Consider the following 20,889-nt stretch of genomic DNA (forward strand, 5'->3'; position numbering starts at 1 on the left):
TGGACTGTGGGAGGAAACCGGAGCACCCGGAGGAAACACACGCAGACACAGGGAGAATGTGCAAACTCCACACAGACAGTTGCCAAAGGCTGGAATCGAACCTGGGTCCCTGGTGCTGTGAGGCAGCAGTGTTAACCACTGAGTTGCCATGCCGCCCATCTTTGAGGATTCAAATATAAGGGGCATTTCTGTGGCTGCAAACAAGAGTCCAGGATGGTCCTGGATGTCTTGGGAAGGAAGTGAGCTCGGGATTATGCCCGAAATGTCGATTCTCCTGTTCCCTGGATGCTGCCTGAACTGCTGCGCTGTTCCAGCAACATATTTTCAGCGCTGGATGTCTTGGAGCAGTTGCAGGATTCTGGAGGGGGAGGGAAAACAAGCAGTGGTCATGGTACATGTTGGCACTCATGGCATAGATTTGAAAAAGGGATGAGGTCTTAAAAGCAGAATTAGAGAACTAGGAAGAAAGCTGAAATGTAGGACCTCCAAGGTAGTTATCTCAGGATTACTACCAGTGCCACATGCTAGTCAGAGTAGAAACAGCAGGATATATAGGATGAATACGTGGCTGAAAAGGTGGTGTGAGGGGGAGGGTTTAAGATTCATGGGTCATTGGGAACAGTTCTGGGGGAGGTGGGACCTGTACAAACTGAATGGGTTACACCTGGGCAGGACAGAAACTGATATCCTTGGAAGGATACTTCTAAAGTGGTTGAGGATACTTCTAAAGTGGTTGGGGAGGAATGGGAACCACAGGAGTAGAACTGTTTACGCACTAAATTGAGAGAAAGGTAAAAACCAAGGCAAACATGGTTAAGAACAAGAACAAAGCAGGTAAACGCTGCTGAAAAGAGCCAAGGAAGTGGTCTGAAATGCATGTGTGAAATATAATATGGTGGATGAACTGGTTTGTACTTGGAACTATGACATTATTGTGATTATGGAGACTTGGCTAAAAGGTGGACATGACTGGCAGGTGAATGTCCCAGGACTTTGATGTTTCAGGTGTGATAGAAGTGGATGTAAAAGGGGTGGAGGTGTTGCATTAATGGTAAAAGGAGTATCTCTCAGCTGTACTAAGGGAGGATACATCAGAAGACTCATGCAGCAAGGCAATATGAGTAAAACTCAGGAATAGGAAAGCTGAAATCACAGTGTTAGCGCTATACTGCAGGCCTCCTAATAGCCAGCGGCAGACAGAGGAGAGAATATGTAGTTAGATTTTGATAAGATGTAAAATAGCAGGGTTGTGATGGTCGGTGATTTTAATTGCCCCTGTATTTAACTGGGAGTCATGTTGTGCTTAGGGCTTAAATGGGGCAGAATTTGTAAGGACATGAGGGTTTCTCGACACAGTATGTGAACAGTCCAATCAGGGAAGGGGTTATACTGAACTTGGGTTTGGGAAATGAGCCCAGCCAAGTAAGTGAGGTTTCAGTGGGGAAGCATTTCGGGAGTAGTGATCATGACACCATGAGTTTCAAGATACTCGTGAAGAGGAGGGATAACAGCAGTCCTCGGGTGAATGTGTTAAATTTGGGGAAGGCAAACTACAACAACACTTGGCAGGAACTGGAGAATGTTGATTGGAGGCAGCTGTTTGAGGGTAAATCATCAGACATGTGGGAGAATTTCAAATGGCAGTTGTTACGAGTCCAGGAGCGACACGTTCCTGCAAGTATGGCAAGTTACATAAACCTTGAATGACCAGGGATGTTATGACCTTGGTCAGAAAGAAAAAGGGAGCATCCTTAAGGACTAGGAGGATGGGAATTGACAAAGCCCTTGAAGTATATAGGGAAAATAAGAAAGAACTTAAACAAGAAATTAGAAGGGCTAAAAGGGGTCATGAAAAGCTGTTACCATACAGGATTAAAGAGAATCCCAAAGCTTTTTATACGTATATAAAAACCAAGAGGGTAGCCAGCAAAGGGGTTGGTCCCCTCAGGGACAAAGGAGAAAAGGTATGCATGGAGCCAGAAGAGTAGGTGAGGTCCCGAGTGAATACTTTGGGTCACTATTCATCAAGGAGAAGGAATTAGTGGAGGATGATCTCAGGGAGTGTTGAATTTCTAAGACAAATTGCTATTAAAAAGCAAGACGTGTTGTGTGTCTTAAAAATATTAAGGTAGATAAGTCCCTGGGTCCTGATGGGATCTATCCCAGAATATTGAGGGAGATATGAGAACAAATTGCTGGAGCATCGACAGATATCTTTGTATCCACTTTGGCCATAAGTGAGGTCCCAGAGGACTGGAGAATAACCAATGTTGTCCCATTATTTAAGAAGGGTAGCAGGGATAATCCAGAAAATTACAGGTCTCTGGGCTTCATGTGAGTGGTAGGGAAATTATTGGAAAAAGTTCTCAGAGATAAGATCTGTAAGCACTTAGGAACAAATGGACATATTATCGACTGACAGCATTGCTTTATCAGGGGATGTCATGCCTCACCAGCTTGATCAAATCTTTTGAGGAGGAGACAATGGTGATTGATGAGGGAAAAGTGGTTGATGTCTTTATGGACTTCAGTAAAGCCTTTGATAAGATCCCTCATGGCAGTCTGGTACAAAAGGTGAAGTCACATAATATCAGGGTGAGCTGGTAAGAACTGGCTTAATCATAAGAGACAGAGGGTAGCCAAGGAAAGATGGTTTTTGGAATGGAGGGCTGTGACAAGTGGTGTTCCACAGGGATCAATGCTGGCACCTCTGCTGTTTGTGGTCTACATAAATGACTTGGAGGAAACGTGGCAGGTCTAATTAGTAAGCTTGTAAATGATACAAAAGTTGGTGGAGTTGCGGATAATGAGGAGGATTGTCAGAGGATGCAACAGGATATAGATCAGTTGGAGGCATAGGCAGAAAAATGGTAGATGAAGTTTAATCCGGCCAAATGTCGGATGATGCATTCTGGAAGGTCAAGTACAGGTGGAAATTTTACAATGAATGGTAGAACCCTTCGGAATATTGATATGCACCTGGATCTGGGATTGCAGGTCCACAGATCACTGAAGGTGGCAGCACTGATAGATAAGGTAGTAAATAAAACAGGCTCATGGCATGCTTGCCTTCAGTGGAATGGGCATTGATTACAAGAATAGACAAGTTATGCTGCAGCTTTATAGAAACTTTAGTTAGGCCACACTTGGAATATTGCGTACAGTTCTGTCACCACACTACCAGAAGGATGGGATGCTTTGGAGAGGGTGCAGAAAAGGTTTACCAGAATGCTGTTTGGTATGGAGGATTTTAGTTATGAACAAAGGTTGGATAGACTGTGTTAGTTTTTTGCTGGAACACAGGAAGTTGAGGGGCAACCTGATAGAAGTTTACAAGATTGTGAATGGCATGGACAGAGTGGAAAGTATGAGGCTTTTTTCCAGTGTGGAGGGGTCAATTACTAGGGGACACAGGTTTGAAGTGTGAGGAGTGTGGAGTTTAAAAGAGATGTGTGAGGCAAGTTTTTCACACAAAAGGTGGTGAATGCCTGGAACATGCTGTCGGGGAGGTGGTGCAAACAGACACAATAGCAGCATTCAAGAAGCACCTGAATGAACACATGAATAGGAAGGGAAAATAGGGATATGGATCCTGTAAGTGAAGACAGTTTTAGTATGGAAAAGGAAAATGTGTTGGCGCAGGCTTGGAGGGCCAAAGGGCCTATTCCTGTGGTGTATTGTTTTTTGTTCTTCTTTTTTCCTCCAGCCGCTCACCATCCTGACTTGGAAAACTATTGCCGTTCCTTCACTGGGTCAAAGTCCTGGAATTCCCTCCTTAATGGCATTGTGGGTTAACACAAGGGGTTCAGGAAGACAGCTCACCGACACCTTCTCAACGGCATGGAGTATAAGCCTGTGAGAGAGTGTGTGCGTGGATGTGAGTGTGGAGGGGGTGTGTGTGTTTGTGTAAGAGAGAGACAGAATGTGTAGTGTAGTGGGTCACCTGCAGTGTGACATAAACCCAAGGTCACGGTTGAGGCCATCCTCATAGACACACACAAGCAAGGATGCCCCGAGACATGGTACATTTGCGAGACCAAGCAGACACTATGATCACAGATGAATGGACACCACACAACAATCACCCGACAGGGATATTCCCTCCCACTTGGGGAACAGTTCAGTGGTCAGGGACATTCAGCCTCAGATCTTCAGGTGACCATCCTCCAAGGCAGGCTTTGGGATACACAACAACGCAGAGTGGGCGAGCAGAGGCAGGGAGCCAAGCTCAGTATCCATGAGGCTTATACTCTATCACAATCACACACACACTTTACCAAGCATGCATACATGCAAACACACATTCTTTCAAGTGCATTCACATTTACATGCACATACTCATATGCAGACACTCACACTCTTTTTCTCTCTTTCTCTCCCATGCATGCACACAACCATATAAGTCTATGGGGTGGATTTGCATTTGCAGAATTATATTTGCAGATACATTCTATTTTGCACAAAAAGCACACAATCTGCAGGCAGTCAATACAGGCAGTCAATCCATGTAATATTTTATAAATTCCACTTTGGAAATAGAAAACTATGACTCAAAATTTGGATACAGACAAACTCTAACCTCACACCTTTAATGCATTGTCTGAGCTGAGATGTCACATTTTTTATGAAACCCTAACTTATCTTGAGAAGGTGACTTAAAAGAAGTTCTGGGATTTACATATTAATGAACTGAAATCTGCAACTCATTCTAAAAGATGAAAGACTTAATAGCAATCCAGGTTCAATATATCATTTCAGTTGCATGATACAATAATATTTTGCTATAAATTCTGTGTCTTTTGGTCTTGCTCTACAGCTACCTGCTAAAGGAACAGCACTCCGAAAGCAAGTGCTTCCATAAAAACCTATTGGACTAGAACCTGGTGTTGTGTGATTTTTAACTTTGATACCCCAAATGTCAGTCTCATATTAAAAGATCAGGCGAATTAAACAGGACAGATGGGTCCAACACACCAAACTTCTACGGATTACCAAAAATACACAAATCTGGGCCCACCCCCCACCCCCCCACCCCCCCAGACCCATAGTCTCTCTACTGGTACACCAACATACAGACTAGCCAAAAAACTCCACCAAAAGCTGAAACACCTAATCGAAGATTCACGCCACTCCATTCATTCCACCCAAGAATTCCTGAACACCATCAAAGACATCAAGATAGAAGGGGATGAAATAATCATCTCCTTCGACATTACAATGTTACAGCAAGGTCAAACTTCCAAAAGACTGTTGCAAGCAGGTTTCTTCAGGACTGTGCTTTAATTCCATTGCCACTAAAATACCTCCACAGAGTTTGATATCCCATCAGCAAGTCATCCTTTATTTGCTTATGAACAGTCCTCGACTTGAGTACTGCCTCATTCAGACTCAGCTCTCAGAGTGCCAGAATCTCTGACGCTTCCACAGAGCACACAGCATAGCATAGAACATTACAGCGCAGTGCAGGCCCCTCAGTCCTCAATGTTGCACTAATCTACACTATGTAGAATGTATCTAACCTACACTATTCCATTTTCATCCATATGTTTATCCAATGACCATTTAAATGCCCTTAAAGTTGGTGAGTCTATTACTGCTGTTGACAGGGCGTTCCACGCCCTTACTACTCTCTGAGTAAAGAAACTACCTCTGACATCTGTCCTATATCTATCACCCTTTAATTTAAAACTGTGTCTCATCTTGCTCACCATTACCAACTGAGAAAAAAGGCTCACACTGTCCAACCTAACCCTCTGATTATCTTATACGTCTCAATCAAGTCACCTCTTAAGCTTCTTCTCTCTAATGAAAACAGCCTCAAGTCCCTGAGCCTTTCCTCATACGACATTCCCTCCAAACGAGGCAACATCCTTGTAAATCTCCCCTGAACCCTTTCCAAAGCTTCCATGTCCTTCCTATAATGCGGTAACCAGAACTGTACACTATTATGATGATGTGGGTGAATTATACTTTTAAGAGAGCTAAAAGCTAGCAGTAACAGCACCAGGTTTTTTCAATAAGACACAATGTAGCATGTGCTCCAGCTACTGGAGTAGCTGGTTGCCTGGAAATGACAAAAAAAAGACTTAAATTAGGCCAATCAGTTTAAATTATTCCCCAAAAAAATAACAATTTCCATTCAAGTTTGAATTGAATATATTGACAATTTTAAAAGCTAATGACACAATCCATTGCTCTGGAGTATAAGACCAGGGAAAATTGAACAGTTGGGAGGAGAGCTGCCAAGCCCCAGCGGGTAAAAGACTGCCTGAAAAACAGCTTGCTTAAAAGTACCTTTTTCGATCAGTAACCTGTGATGCAGAAATTCCTAAGAAGAAGAAAATAAGACATTGGAAGATCCAAATAGAAGAACCAAAAGCTGCCTGGTTTTGAGATAAGAAGTGTTCTTTTGTAAATCTCAATTGGGAGCTTTATCGGAATAGTATTATAGAAGGGAAGGTAAAAGATAGGTTAGAGAAAGGACTTGTACAATGTTGTTCATTAATTATTCTCTGGTATACTTTAAGAAATAAAGTTGCTAATTTTTACTTTAAATAGTTCTTGGCCACTCAAATGTTTACAAATTAGTGCATGGAATAATTTTTATCTGTGTTGCTGGTTTTAAATTAAGCAGGAGAGTTTACCCCGTGTCGTAACAACACAATACTCCAAGTATGGCCGCAGCAGAGTTTTGTACAGCTGCAACATGACCTCATGGCTCTGAAACTCAATCCCTCTACCAATAAAAGCTAACACACCAGATGCCTTCTTAACAATCCCATCAACCTGGGTGGCAACCTTCTGGGATCTGTGCACATGGACACCAAGATCTCTCTGCTTATCTACACTACCAAGAATCTTACCATTAGCCCAGTACTCTTTATTCCTGTTGCTCCTTCCAAAGTGTATCACCTCACACTTTTCTGCATTAAATTCCACTTGCCACCTCTCAGCACAGCTCTGCAGCTTATCTATGTCCTTCCGTAACCTGCAACATCCTTCCACACTACCCACAACTCCACCAACCTTAGTGTCATCTGCAAATTTACTAACCCATCCTTCTATGCCCTCATCCAGGTCATTTATAAAAATGATAAACAGCAGTGGCCCCCAAACAGATCCTTGAGGTACACTACTAGTAACAGAAATCTAGGATGAACATTTCCCAACAATCACCACCCTCTGTATTCTTTCAGCTAGCCAATTTCTGTTCCAAACCGCTAAATCACCCTCAATCCCATGCCTCTGGGTTTTGTGCAATAGCCTACCGTGGGGAACCTTATCAGATGCCTTACTGAAATCTATATACACAATATGAACCGCTTTACCTTCATTCGCCTGTTTGGTCAGCTTCTCAAATAACTCAATAAGGTTTGTGAGGCACAATCTACCCTTCACAAAACCTTGTTGACTATCCTGAATCAACTTATTCCTTTCTAGATGATTATAAATCCCATCTCTTATAACCTTTCCCAACACTTTACCCACAACCAAAGTAAGGCTCACTGGTTTATAATTACCAGGGTTGTCTCTATTCCCCTTCTTGAACAAGGGAACAACATTTGCTATCCTCCAGCCTTCTGGCACTCTTTATGTAGTCAATGGTTACATAAAGATCAAAGCCAAAGGCTCTGCAATCTCCTCTATGCTTTCTCAGAGAATTCTGGGATAAATCCTATCTGACCCAGGGGACATATCTATTTTCACACCTTCTAGAATTGCTAACACCTCCTCCTTGTGAACCTCAATCCCACCTAGTCTAGTATCCTGTATGTCAGTATTCTCCTCGAGAACATTGTCTTTTTCCAGTATGAATACTGATGACAAAGATTTGTTTAACGCTTCCCCATCTCCTCGGATTCCATGCACAACCTTCCACTACTGTCCTTGATTGGCCCTAATCTTACTCTAGTCAATCTTTTATTTCTGACATACCAATAGAAAGCTTTAGGGTTTTCCTTGATCATACCTGCCAAAGATTTCTCGTGTCCCCTCCTGGCTCTTAGCTCTTTCACTAGGTCTTTCCTGGCTAACTTGTAACTCTCAAGTGCCCTAACTGAGCCTTCAAGTCTCATCCTAACAGAAGCCTTCTTCCTGCTCTTGCCAAGAGATTCAACTTCTTTAGTAAACCATAGCTCCCTCGTTTGATCATTTCCTCCCTGCCTGACAGGTACACACTTATCAAGGACACACAGTAGCTGTTCCTTAAATAAGCTCCACATTCCAATTGTGCCCATCCCCTGCAGTTTCCTTTCCCATCCTATGAATCCTGAGTCTTGCCTAATTGCAGGTGCAAGAAAAAGGCAAATGGGTTACAGTCAGGGGGACGGAAAGGGAACAGGCAGACACTGCGGGGATCCCCTGTGCCTGTTCCCCTCAATAACAAGTATACCGTTTTGGATACTGTTAGGATGGGGTGGGGGAACTTACCAAGGTTGAAACTTTATTGCTGGAACAGCACAGCAGGTCAGGCAGCATCCAGGGAACAGGAGATTCGACGTTTCGGGCACAGGCCCTTCTTCAGGAATGAGCAGAGAGTGTTCAGCAGGAGAAGATAAAAGGTAGGGAGGAGGGACTTGGAGGAGGGGAGTTGGAAATGTGATAGGTGGAAAGAGGTCAAGGTGAGGGTGATAGGTCGGAGTAGGGTGGAGGCGGAGAGGTCAAGAAGAAGACTGCAGGTCAGGAAGGCGGTGCCGGGCTGGAAGGATCCGGCTGAGACAAGGTGGGGGGAGGGGGGATGAAGAAACTGGTGAAGTCCAAGTTCATCCCCTGCGGTTGGAGGGTTCCCAGTCGGAAGATAAGACGCTCCTCCTCCGACCGTCGGGTTGTTGTGGTTTGGCGGTGGATGAGTCCAATGACCTGCATATCCTCGGTGGAGTGGGAGGGGGAGTTGAAATGCTGTGCCACAGGTTGGTTGGGTTGGTTCGTCCGGGTGGCCCAGAGGTGCTCCCTGAATCGCTCCGCAAGTAGGCGGCCTGTCTCCCCAATATAGAGGAGGCCACACCGGCTGCAGCGGATGCAGTAGATGATGTGGGTGGAGGTGCAGGTGAATCTGTGGCGGATATGGAAGTTTCCCTTGGGGCCTTGGAGAGAAGTGAGGGGGGAGGTGTGGGCGCAAGTGTTGCACCTCCTGCGGTTGCAAGGGAAGGTGCCGGGAGTGGTGGTTGGGTCGGTGGGGGGTGTGGATCTGACAAGGGAGTCGCGGAGGGAGTGGTCTCTACGGAAAGCTGATAGGGGAGGGGAGGGAAATATATCCTTGGTGCTGGGGTCTGTTTGGAGGTGGCGGAAGTGACGGCGGATGATGCGCTGTACATGGAGATTGGTGGGGTGGTAGGTGAGGACCAGTGGGGTTCTGTCCTGGTGGCGGTTGGAGGGGCGGGGCTCAAGGGCGGAGGAGCGGGAAGTGGAGGAGATGCGGTGGAGGGCACCGTCGACCACGTCGGGGGGGAAATTGCGGTCCTTGAAGAAGGAGGCCATCTGTGTTGTACGTATTTTGAACTGGTCCTCCTGGGAGCAGATGCGGCGGAGACGAAGGAATTGGGAGAATGGGATGGCGTTTTTACAGGGGGCAGGATGGGAGGAGGTGTAGTCCAGGTAGCTGTGGGAGTCGGTAGGTTTGTAGTAGATGTCCGTGTTGATTCGGTCGCCTGAGATAGAAACAGAAAGGTCTAGGAAGGGGAGGGAGGAGTCCGAGACTGTCCAGGTGAATTTGAGGTCGGGGTGGAAGGTGTTGGTGTAGTGGATAAACTGTTCAACCTCCTCGTGGGAGCACGAGGTAGCGCCGATACAGTCATCAATGTAGCGAAGAAAAAGATGGGGGGTGGGGCCAGTGTAGTTGCGGAAGATGGATTGTTCCACATACCCTACGAAGAGGCAGGCATAGCTGGGGCCCATGCGGGTGCCCATGGCTACTCCTTTTGTTTGGAGAAAGTGGGAGGATTGGAAAGAAAAGTTGTTCAGGGTGAGGACCAGTTCGGTCAGTCGAAGGAGGGTGTCGGTGGAAGGGTACTGGGTGGTACGGCGGGAAAGGAAGAAGCGGAGTGCTTTGAGTCCTTCGTGATGGGGGATGGAACTTACCAAGGGTAAGCCATGGGATACAGGTCCCTGCTGCTCAGAAGGGAAGTGGGGAGAGGAGTAGAGCATTCGTCACTGGGGACTCCATAGTTAGGAGGACAGATAGGAGGTTCTGTGGGAATGACAGAGACTCATGATTGGTGTCTTGCTTCCCAGGTGGCAGGGTTCATGGTGTCTCGGATCGTGTTTCCGGGATCCTTGAAAGGGAGGGGGAGCAGCCCCAAGTCATGGTCCACATGGTTACTAACAACATAGGTAGGAAAAGGAATGGGGTTTTAAGGGAGAAATTCAGGGAGCTATGGAGGAAACTTAGAACTAGAACAAACGGAGTTGTTATCTCTAGTTTGTTACCCGTGCCACATGCTAGAGAGGCGAAGGATTGGGAGAGAGAGGAGCTGAACACATGGCTACTGGGATGGTACAGGAGTGAGGGCTTCGGATACCTGGATAATTTGGGCTCATTGCAGGTCTACAAACAGGATGGTCGACACCTGAAGCAGAGGGGTACCAGTATCCTGATGGGGAAATTTGGTAATGCTCTTTGAGATGCTTTAATCTAACTCAGCAGAGGGATAGGAACCTAAACTGGTCCAGTGTCCAGGATGTTGAGAATAGTGTGGTCAGAAATACGATTTCAAGGTCACTAGAATTCACCGGCAAGCAGGAAGGTGGTTTGAAGTGTGTCTACTTTAATGCCAGGAGCATCTGGGATAAGGTGTGTGGACTTGCAGCATGAGTTGGTACCTGGGATTTCAATGTTGCGGCCATTTCAGAGTCATTGATAGAGCAGGGACAGGAATGGTTGTTACAGGTTCTGGGATTTAGATGCTTCAGTAAGAACAGAGAAGATGGCAAAAGAGGGGGACGTGTGGCATTGTTAGTCAATGACAGTATTATGGTGGCAGAAAGGACATTTATGGACTTGTCTACTGAGGTAGTATGGGTTGAGGTTAGAAATAGGAAAGGAGAGGTCACTGTATAGTTCCAGCGATGCAGAGGAAAGGACAGCAAAGATGATTCTGGATAGGAGCGAGAGTAACAGGGTAGTTATTATGGGGGACTTTAACTTTCCAAATATTGACTGGGAATACTATACTTCGAGTACTTTAGATGCGTCAGTTTTTGTCCAATGTGTGCAGGAGGATTTCCTGACAGTATGTCAACAGGCCAACGAGGGGCGAGGCCACATTGTATTTGGTACAATGAAACCCTACCAGGAGTTAGATTTGGAGTCAGGTGAGCACTTCAGTGATAGTGAACACAACTCAGTTATGTTTACTTTAGTGATGGAAATGGATAGGTATATACCGCAGGGCAAGAGTTATAGCTGGGGGAAAGGCAATTATGATGCGATTAGGCAAGATTTAGGATGCTTAGGAAAACACAGGAGATGGGCACAATTGAAATGTGGAGTTTCATTTTTTATCTGTCAGCCATGAGTCCCTTATTGGACCAGATTAACAGCCCCAATCAGGGAACTCGTACTTTATGATGTCTAGCTGGCTGGCGTATCTGCACACCAATTGTTCAGCTCTACAGACATTGGATTTGCATCAATAGTCCAAAAGTGTTGGTCTTGCAAGAAGTGGTCAGCAATGTTTCAGCCTGGGTGCTGTATAGCACACAGTGACTCAATTCATAAGGATCAGTCCTCAGATGTGTTTACTTCATATTTTACGGGTCTATGTGTAATGCTGCTGCACATTGCTGGGTTTTGCAACTCTCTCCTCCGAGGTCAAGGCAATTGCCCTATCGAGTCTGGATGCAGTTGCATAGCTGGAATTTTCAGAATGCTGGCAGGTGACAGAAAGCTCCTCAGACAATAATGGAAGAGAGATGAATATAGTTGGGTACAAATTGCTGCTGCCGATGGTTCAGAATGTGCCATGGATGCCAATGATTGAGTTGCTAGATCTGTTTGAAGTCTACACTTAACACAGTGATAGTAACACACAACACAATGGAGGGTATTCTCAATGTGAAGACAGGGTTATGTTTCCACAAGGACTGGTGAATGGTCATTCTTACTAATACTGCAATCAAAAAACACATTTGTCATTCACAAATTGATGAGGATACGATCAAATAGATTTTTCCCTCCAGTTGGTCCCCTCCCAATCTGCTGCAGACCCAGTCTAGCAGTTATGTCCTTTTGAACTTAACCAGGTCTGTAAGTGAGGTAAAAGAAAACCAAAAGAACCGCAGATGCTGTAAATCAGAAACAAAAACAGAAAGTGCTGGTAAAGCTCAGCAGGTCTGGCAGCATCTGTGGAGAGAAATCAGTGTTAAGTTTTCATGTCCAGTGACTCTCTGTCATTCTTCAAAATTCCAGTGAATATAGTTCTGATCGGTCCAGTGTCTCTTCTGTTTTTGCCTTACCAGGAGTAGCCAGGAATGCAAATTTGAGGTTATCATCAAAATGACTGTGATCTTATAGAATGGTGGAGCAGGCTCAAGGAGCTGAATGTCCTACTCCCGCACATTGTTCTGTGACAAGTGTATCTTTCTTTGGAAAGGAGACCAAAGCTGCACACAATTCTCCAAGTAAAGAATGTTTGGGCTTCGAAGGAGATCTAGAGGATGTTCACAAGAATGATCCTGGAGATAAAGCAATTGTCATATGAGGAGTGATTGAGGACTCTGGGTTTGTACTCAATAGAGTTTAGAAGGATTGTGGTGTTGGGATAATCTCACTGAAACTTACTGAATACTGGGAGGCCTGGATAGAGTGGATGTGGAGTAAATGTTTCCACGAGGAGAAGAGACTAAGATCCGAGGACACAGCCTCAGAGTGTAGGGGCAACCCTTTAGAACTGAAATGAGGAGGAATTTCTTCAGCCAGTGGGTAGTTAATCTATGGAACACATTGTCACAGAAGGCTGTGGAGGCTAAGTCATTGAGAGCAATTCAGACTGAGGAAGATAGGTTCTTGATTGGTAAGATGATGGAGGTTTATGGGGAGAAGGCAGGAGAATGGGATTGAGAAACAAGTCAGCCATGATTGAATGGTGAAGCAGACTTGATGGGCTGAATGGCTTAATTCTGCTCCAATATCAGATGATCCTATGGTAATTTGTGATGGATGACACATGGCTGCAACCCCCACGTCCCACACAAAAAAAAGGATCATAGTTAATGACTTACTTTTTAAAGATTAATTGATGGAATGTGGGCCTCCCTATCTAGGCCCAGGCTTCATTGCTAACCATAAGTACCCAAAAAGCAGTTAAGAGTCAACCACATTGTTATGGGTCTGGAGTCACATCTAGGCCAGAGTAGGCAAAGTCAGCAGATTTCATTCCCTAAAGGGCAATAGTGTACCACATGAGTCTTTTGCAACAGATTTTTATTGAACTCAAATTTCATCATCTACCATGATGGGATTTGAACTTATGTCCCCAGAACATCAGCCTGGGGTTCTTATGAGAGGGAAGGGAATGTTTAATTAGAATAGTGGACTGAGATGAGAAAAGATGTTCAAGTAAAGCACAAGCACCAGCAAGGACTGCTTCAGTTTAATGGTCTATTTCTGCGATGTACATTCCACGGAATCCTATGTAGGGATAAAAAGCAATTGAAGATGACATCATATCGTTCCCAATCCATCCTTTAAGATTCCATCCTCTCCTCAATTCCTTTGATCAGCAAATTGCAGCACATTTAGCTTGTACCTTGTATCCCCTGTTGGCTCACCACAACCCCTAAGCCTTTATCCTTTTCAACATCCAATAAATCTGGAATATAAAGTCTCAACTGTAGTGACCATAAAAACTGTCATTAATTGTTATAAAAATCCATCTGGTTCATTAATATTCTTTAGGGAAGGAAATCTGCCATGCTTACCCAGTCTGGTTGATATGTGACTCTAGACCCTCAACAATGGATTTGACTCTTAACTGCCCTCCAAAATTCACAATCCATTCAGTTTAAGGGCAATTAGGGGTTTCAGGGCAATGCTGGTCTTCTCAGTGATATCCTTATCCCATGAAATCTAGTGGAGGTGAAGGTAGAGGCTAAGTGAAGGGATGGCACAGTGGCTCAGTAGTTAGCACTGCTGCCTCACAGCGCCAAAGACCCGGGTTCAATTCCTGCCTCAGGCATCTGTCTGTCTGGAGTTTGCACATTCTCCCCGTGTCTGTGAGGGTTTCCTCAGGGTGCTCCGGTTTCATAGAACATTACAGCGCAGTACAGACCCTTCGGCCCTCAATGTTGCGCCACCGTGTCATACTACTCTGAAGCCTATTCCATGTACGTCCATATGCCTGTCCAATGATGACTTAAATGCACTTAAACTTGGCGAATCTACTACCGTTGCAGGCAAAGCATTCCATACCCTTACTACTCTCTGAGTAAAGAAACTACCTCTGACATCTGTCTTATACCTATCTCCCCTCACTTTAAAGTTGTGTACCCTCGTGTTTGCCGTCCCCATACTTAGAAAAAGGCTCTCCCTGTCCACACTATCTAACCCTCTGATTATCTTGTATGTCTCTATTAAGTCACCTCTCAACTTTCTTCTCTCGAACGAGAATAGCATCAAGACCCTCAACCTTTCCTTGTAAGACATTCCTTCCATACCAGGCAACATCCTAGTAAATCTCCTCTGCACCCTTATCAAAGCTTCCACATCCTTCTTGTAATGCGGTGACCAGAACTGTACACAAACCTCCAAGTGTGGCCATACCAGAGCTTTGTACAGCTGCAGCATAATTTCCTGTTTCCGGAACTCAATCCCTCTATTAATAAAGGCCAAAACACTGTCTGCCTTCTTACAACCCTGTCAATCTGGGTGGCAACTTTCAGGGCTCTGTGTACATGGACACCGAGATCTCTCTGCTCATCTGCACTCCCAAGAATCTTACCATTAGCCCAGTACTTTGCATTCTGATGACTCCGTCCAAAGTGTATCACCTCATACTTGTCCACATTAAAACTCCATTTGCCACCTCTCAGCCCAGCTCTGCATCCTATCTATGTCTCTCTGCAACCTACTACATCCTTTGTTACTATCCACAACTCCACCGACCTTAGTGTCATCCGCAAATTTACTAACCCACCCTTCTAAGCCCTCATCCAGGTCATTTATAAAAATGACGAACAGCAGTGGACCCAACACCGACCCTTGCAGTACACCGCTAGTAACTGGACACCAAGCTGAATACGTTCCATCAACTACAACCCTCTGTTTTCTTTCAGCAAGCCAATTACTGATCCAAACTGCTATGTCACCCACAATCCCATTCCTCCGCATTTTGTATAATAGCCTACTAACCCTAACCCTATCCTGTGCGATGTAACTTGTATGCCTCTGTCTAGATATTTTTCACCCTATGATCTGCATGTCCTTGCTTATTATGATCTGCCTGTACTGCTCATAAACAAACTTTTCACTGTACATTGGTATATGTGACAATAAATCATTCAATCAATATTGGGGTTCTGTCAGACATTAAAGGATGAAGTTGGAGTGAAGTTGTTTCTTTAGTTTCCTTTGAATTCTCTCTTTTAAAACTCCTAAAAATAATGAAACTGAGAGTGATTTTGGAGAGTTAAAGTACAGAGTTAAGAGCAAATTATAAAGTTAAGCTTAAAGGGGAGAGCATTTTGGCATTGTCCCTAAGCTGGTAATTGAGAGACCCAGGCTAATACTCTGGGGATACAGGTGTAAACGTCAGCACAACACATCCTTCCACAATCCAAAAGATGTGCAGGTCAGGTGAATTGGCCATGCTAAATTGCATTAGGTGCATTAGTCAGAGGGAAATGGGTCTGGCTGGGTTATTCTTAGGAGGGGCGGTGTGGACTGTTTGGGCCAAAGGGCCTGCTTCCACACTGTAGGGAATCTAATCTAAAAGACACTGATAAGAAACTGCTAGGGTGAGTCAGGTATGTGTTCTGGTGCAGAGGACTTAAATGTGGATATTAATGTGGCTAACACATAACATGATGATGTGAATGCATGAAAGCATCCTCTCAAGCGTGTGAATGAATTGCCACAGACTTAATTCCCATTATCTTTCCCACTTCCCAATCAGAATTCTACCTTCTTAACAACACTTCGTCTATGCTGTGATGTTGCCAATTTAGCATGCGATTATTCCTTGGTGTGCTCATAGGGTTTAAGAGATATTTGTATTTTGTTATGTTCACCATCTCTGCTCCCTCGTATTGGGCTTTGTTTTTGACAATTTGTAGCTGTTTATAAAATTAATTAATTAATTCTGAGGATACTGAGAGTTAAGAGAAATAGATGAAATCTCATGGGGCAAATGAAATAGAGTTATAATCTAAAAATTGTTAAAATCTGTTTTATATTTCTGTGGAAGTCCAGAAATAGTGAGAGGGAAAAGTCCAGAATAAAAAATCTTGGATATGAGAGATGGATGCAAATGTTTACAATACCTTAATTGTCATATCCCTGTCTTGTAACCACAGCTGATTGAATCTTTGAAATTGTTCTAGTGCTCTCACGACTGCATCCCTGGTGGTGTTGACAGAAGTAGATAGCATTGCGACTAATTTGGTTACATCTTTATGTTCCGCTACATTGTGATAAAAATTCTTCGGCTTTCTTAAATTCCTGCTTTCATTTATTTCTGTTTAAAGGACAAGTTTACATTTTTAAAGACTGGAAACTATTATAACAACATGTATTAATATAATGCCTTTCATGGAATAAAATGCCATTAAGTGTTTAACTTGTATCCTGAGACCTTCTGATCATGTAAAAATTTGCAAATGGTTAATTTCCTGCTGTTTAGGTGCAAATGTGACAGAACAGAACCAGATCTGCCCAAATATAAATACTTAGAGCCTGCACCAAATTGTGAAGTCAGGTCATTTCTACAGCTGGTTAGTCTGCCAGTATCTGCAAGTACTTCGATGGTATCAAACCCAATATGTTGCTCAGGGGTGGTCTTCAAATTGAAAAGAAAAACATAAAAAGTTCTCATCTCTCAATGGAACTGTCTTCACTCTAAAGGGTAGGCTTTCCAGAATCACAGAATTGTTTTAACGCAAGAGGAGGTCATTTACCCTGCCATGTCTGGGCTGGTTCTCTGAATTCGCAAGTTACTCAATATCAGTCCACTGCCTTCTCCCAATAATCTTTTACACTTTTCTCTTTTAGATAATAAACAACGCCCTTTCCAATGTCTCAACTTACCACTAATGTCAGCACAATCCAGATCCTAACTCCCTCCATGAAAATGTTATTCTCCCTTGTGATTCTCAACATGCCTAACAAATTTCTGTTCAACCTTCTCTCCTTCAAGGATGCTCCTCATCCCAGAAATCATATCAATAGTTAAGATCTTAAAAATAATACTTTCCAGGAACACTCCCATCTGAAGTAGTCACATCAACAAAAATACAGCAATATCGCCAGCCAATGGTAGGACAGGAGAAATGGGATGGATCATGAGCAAATTGCCTCAGCTTCAAAGATTATGAATAGATAGGTGAAGGACCTGCTCTTTGAGCTTACATTTCTATTTGATGGGCATTGGCATCAGTTTTGGAACTGGGGGGATCTGTACCGTTGGGACGGTCTCCGCCTGAACTGATCTAGAACCGGTGTTCTAGCGAAAAGCATAAATTGGGTAATCAGTAGGACTTTAAACTTCTGAGCTGGTGGGGGAAGGGAAAGCAACAGGGAGTATGGAGTTAAATGGAAAGATAAGCAGCAGAATAGCATGTGTACAGGTGGATTTATACTTGAGGCAGACTAGGAATGCAGCAAAAAGGAAGGATAACTTAGGACATCTTATGATTTCCAATATCTCTAATAATGATAAGAACGTTAGCATTAAGGCATTTTACCTGAATGCTTGCAGTATTTGTAACAAAGGAGATGAATTAATGGCACAAGTCATAATGACATGGTCGACATCACAGAGACGTCATTGCAGGGGGTTCAGGACTGGCAGTTGTGTATTGAGTCGGAAGAGATAGGAGAGGTCTTGAATGAGTAATTTTCTTCAGTATTTACAAATGAGAGGGACCATATTGTTGAAGAGGAGAGTATGAAACAGACTGGTAAGCTAGAGGAGATACTTGTTAGGAAGGAAGATGTGTTGGGCATTTTGAAAAACTTGAGGATAGACAAGTCCCCTGGGCCTAACGGGATATATCCTAGGATTATGTGGGAAGCAAGAGAGGAAATTGCAGAGCCATTGGCAATGATCTTTTCGTCTTCACTGTCAACGGGGGTGGTACCAGGGGACTGGAGAGTGGCGAATGTTGTGCCCCTGTTCAAAAAAGGGAATAGGGATAACCCCGGGAATTATAGGCCAGTTAGTATTACATCGGTGGTAGGCAAAGTAATGGAAAGGTTACTGAGGGATAGGATTTATGAGTATCTGGAAAGACACTGCTTGATTAGGGACAGCCAGCACGGATTTGTGAGGGGTAGGTCTTGCCTTACAAGTGTTATTGAATTCTTTGAGGAGGTGACCAAGCATGTGGATGAGGGTAGAGCAGTGGATGTAGTGTACATGGATTTTAGTAAGGCATTTGATAAGGTTCCCCATGGTAGGCTTATGCGGAAAGTCAGGAGGCATGGAATAGTGAGAAATTTGGCCAGTTGGATAGAGAACTGGCTAACCAGTCGAAGTCAGAGAGTGGTGGTGGATGGTAAATATTCAGCCTGGAGCCCAGTTACAAGTGGAGTTCCGCAGGGATCAGTTCTGGATCCTCTGCTGTTTGTAATTTTTATTAATGACTTGGAAGAGGGAGTCGAAGGGTGGGTCAGTAAATTTGCAGACGATACGAAGATTGGTGGAGTTGTGAACAGTGAGGAGGGCTGTTGTTGGCTGCAAAGGGACTTAGATATGATGCAGAGCTGGGCTGAGGAGTGGCAGATGGAGTTCAACCCTGACAAGTGTGAGGTTGTCCATTTTGGAAGGACAAATAAGAATGCGGAATACAGGGTTAACGGTAGGGTTCTTAGTGAGGTGGAGGAGCAGAGGGATCTTGCGGTCTATGTTCATAGCTCTTTGAAAGTTGCCACTCACGTGGATAGAGCTTGTAAGAAGGCCTATGGTGTATTAGCGTTCATTAGCAGAGGGATTGAATTCAAGAGTCGTGAGCTGATGTTGCAGCTGTACAGGACCTTGGTAAGGCCACATTTGGAGTACTGTGTGCAGTTCTGGTCGCCTCACTTTAGGAAAGATGTAGAAGCTTTGGAGAGGGCGCAGAGGAGATTTACCAGGATGTTGCCTGGAATGGAGAGTAGGTCGTACAAGGATAGGTTGAGAGTGCTCGGCCTTTTCTCATTGGAATGGCGAAGGATAAGGGGTGACTTAATAGAGTTTTATAAGATGATCAGGGGAATAGATAGAGTAGACAGTCAGAGACTTTTTCCCCAGGTACAACAGAGTGTTACAAGGGGATAAAAATTTAAGGCGAAGGGTGGAAGGTATAGGGGGGATGTCAGGGGTAGGTTCTTTACCCAGAGAGTGGTGGGGGCATGGAATGCACTGCCTGTGGGAGTGGCAGAGTCAGAATCATTGGTGGCCTTTAAGCGGCAATTGGATAGGTACATTGATAGGTGCTTAAGCTAGGACAAATGTTCGGCACAACATCGTGGGCCAAAGGGCCTGTTCTGTGCTGTATTGTTCTATGTTCTATGTTCTATGTTCTATCCAAGGATTTACAAATTATCGAAAAACAGTGAGGTGTGCAGAGGGGGCAGGGCTGCCTTGTTAGTTAAGAATGAGATTAAATCTATGGCATTGAATGACATAGGGTCAAGTGATGTGAAGTCTGTGTGGGTGGAGTTGAGGAACCACAAAGGCAAAAAAAAAACATAATGGGAGTTACGTACAGACCTCCTAACAGTGGTCAGGACCACGGGTGCAAGATGTACCAGGAAATGGATAGGGCATGTCAGAAAGGCAAGGTCACAGTGATCAAGGGGGACTTCAATATGCAGGTGGACTGGGTGAAAAATGTTGCCGGTGGATCAAAAGAAAGGGAATTCATGGAATGCTTATAGGATGACTTTTTGGAACAACTTGTGATGGAGCCCACAAGGGAGCAGACTATTCTGTACTTAGGGCTATGTAATGAGCCAGACTTTATAAAAGATTTTAAAGTAAGGGAACACTTAGGAGGCAGCGATCATAATATGGCAGAGTTCAGTCTGCAGTTTGAAAGAGAGAAGGCAAAATTGGATGTAATGGTGTTACAGTTAAATAAAGGCAATTACAGGGGCATGAGAGAGGAACTGACGAAGATCAATGGGAAGCAGAGCCTAGCGGGGAAGACAGTAGAGCAACAATGGCACGAGTCTCTGGGTATAATTGAGGACACAGTACAGAGGTTCATCTCAAAGAAAAGCAAGATTATCTGGGGTGGGGGGCAGGTGGAATTAGACAGCCACGGCTGACAAAGAAAGTCAGGAAATGTATCAAAGTAAAATAGAGAGCCTATAAAATGGCCAAGACCACTGGGAAATCAGAAAATTAGGAAGGCTACAAAAACAAACAACGGATAACAAAGGGAGATAAAGAAGGAGAGGATAAAATATGAAGGTAGGCTAGCCAGTAATATTAGAAATGATAGTAAAAGTTTCTTTCAATACATAAGAAACAAACAAGATGCAAAAGTAGACATTGGGCTCCTCCAAACTGATGCTGGAAGGCTAGTGCTGGGAGATACAGAAATAGCTGAAGAACTTAATAAGTACTTTGCGTCAGTCTTCACAGTGGAAGACATGAGTAATGTCCCAACAATTAGAGAGAGTCAGGGGGCAGAGTTGAGTATGGTAGCCATTACAAAATAGAAAGTGCTAGAAAAACTAAAAAGTCTAAA

The 20,889-nt window shown here is 44.1% G+C and overlaps 1 protein-coding gene across 1 annotated transcript in view; it reads right to left on the reverse strand.

Moving 5' to 3' along the window:
- The window catches only part of LOC122540182 (dynein axonemal heavy chain 8-like), a 1,370,012-nt gene that overhangs the window by 861,776 nt on the left and 487,347 nt on the right, over positions 1–20,889 (reverse strand). The window contains exon 27 of the mRNA XM_087976825.1: positions 16,477–16,670. Coding sequence (XP_087832951.1) covers positions 16,477–16,670 — 194 coding nt within the window. The remainder of the gene's footprint in view (positions 1–16,476; positions 16,671–20,889) is intronic.

The sequence above is a fragment of the Chiloscyllium plagiosum genome, unplaced genomic scaffold (genome assembly GCF_037043375.1).
Source record: "Chiloscyllium plagiosum isolate Xiang-an unplaced genomic scaffold, Cpla_swu_hap1 HiC_scaffold_3, whole genome shotgun sequence".
NCBI lineage: Eukaryota > Metazoa > Chordata > Chondrichthyes > Orectolobiformes > Hemiscylliidae > Chiloscyllium > Chiloscyllium plagiosum.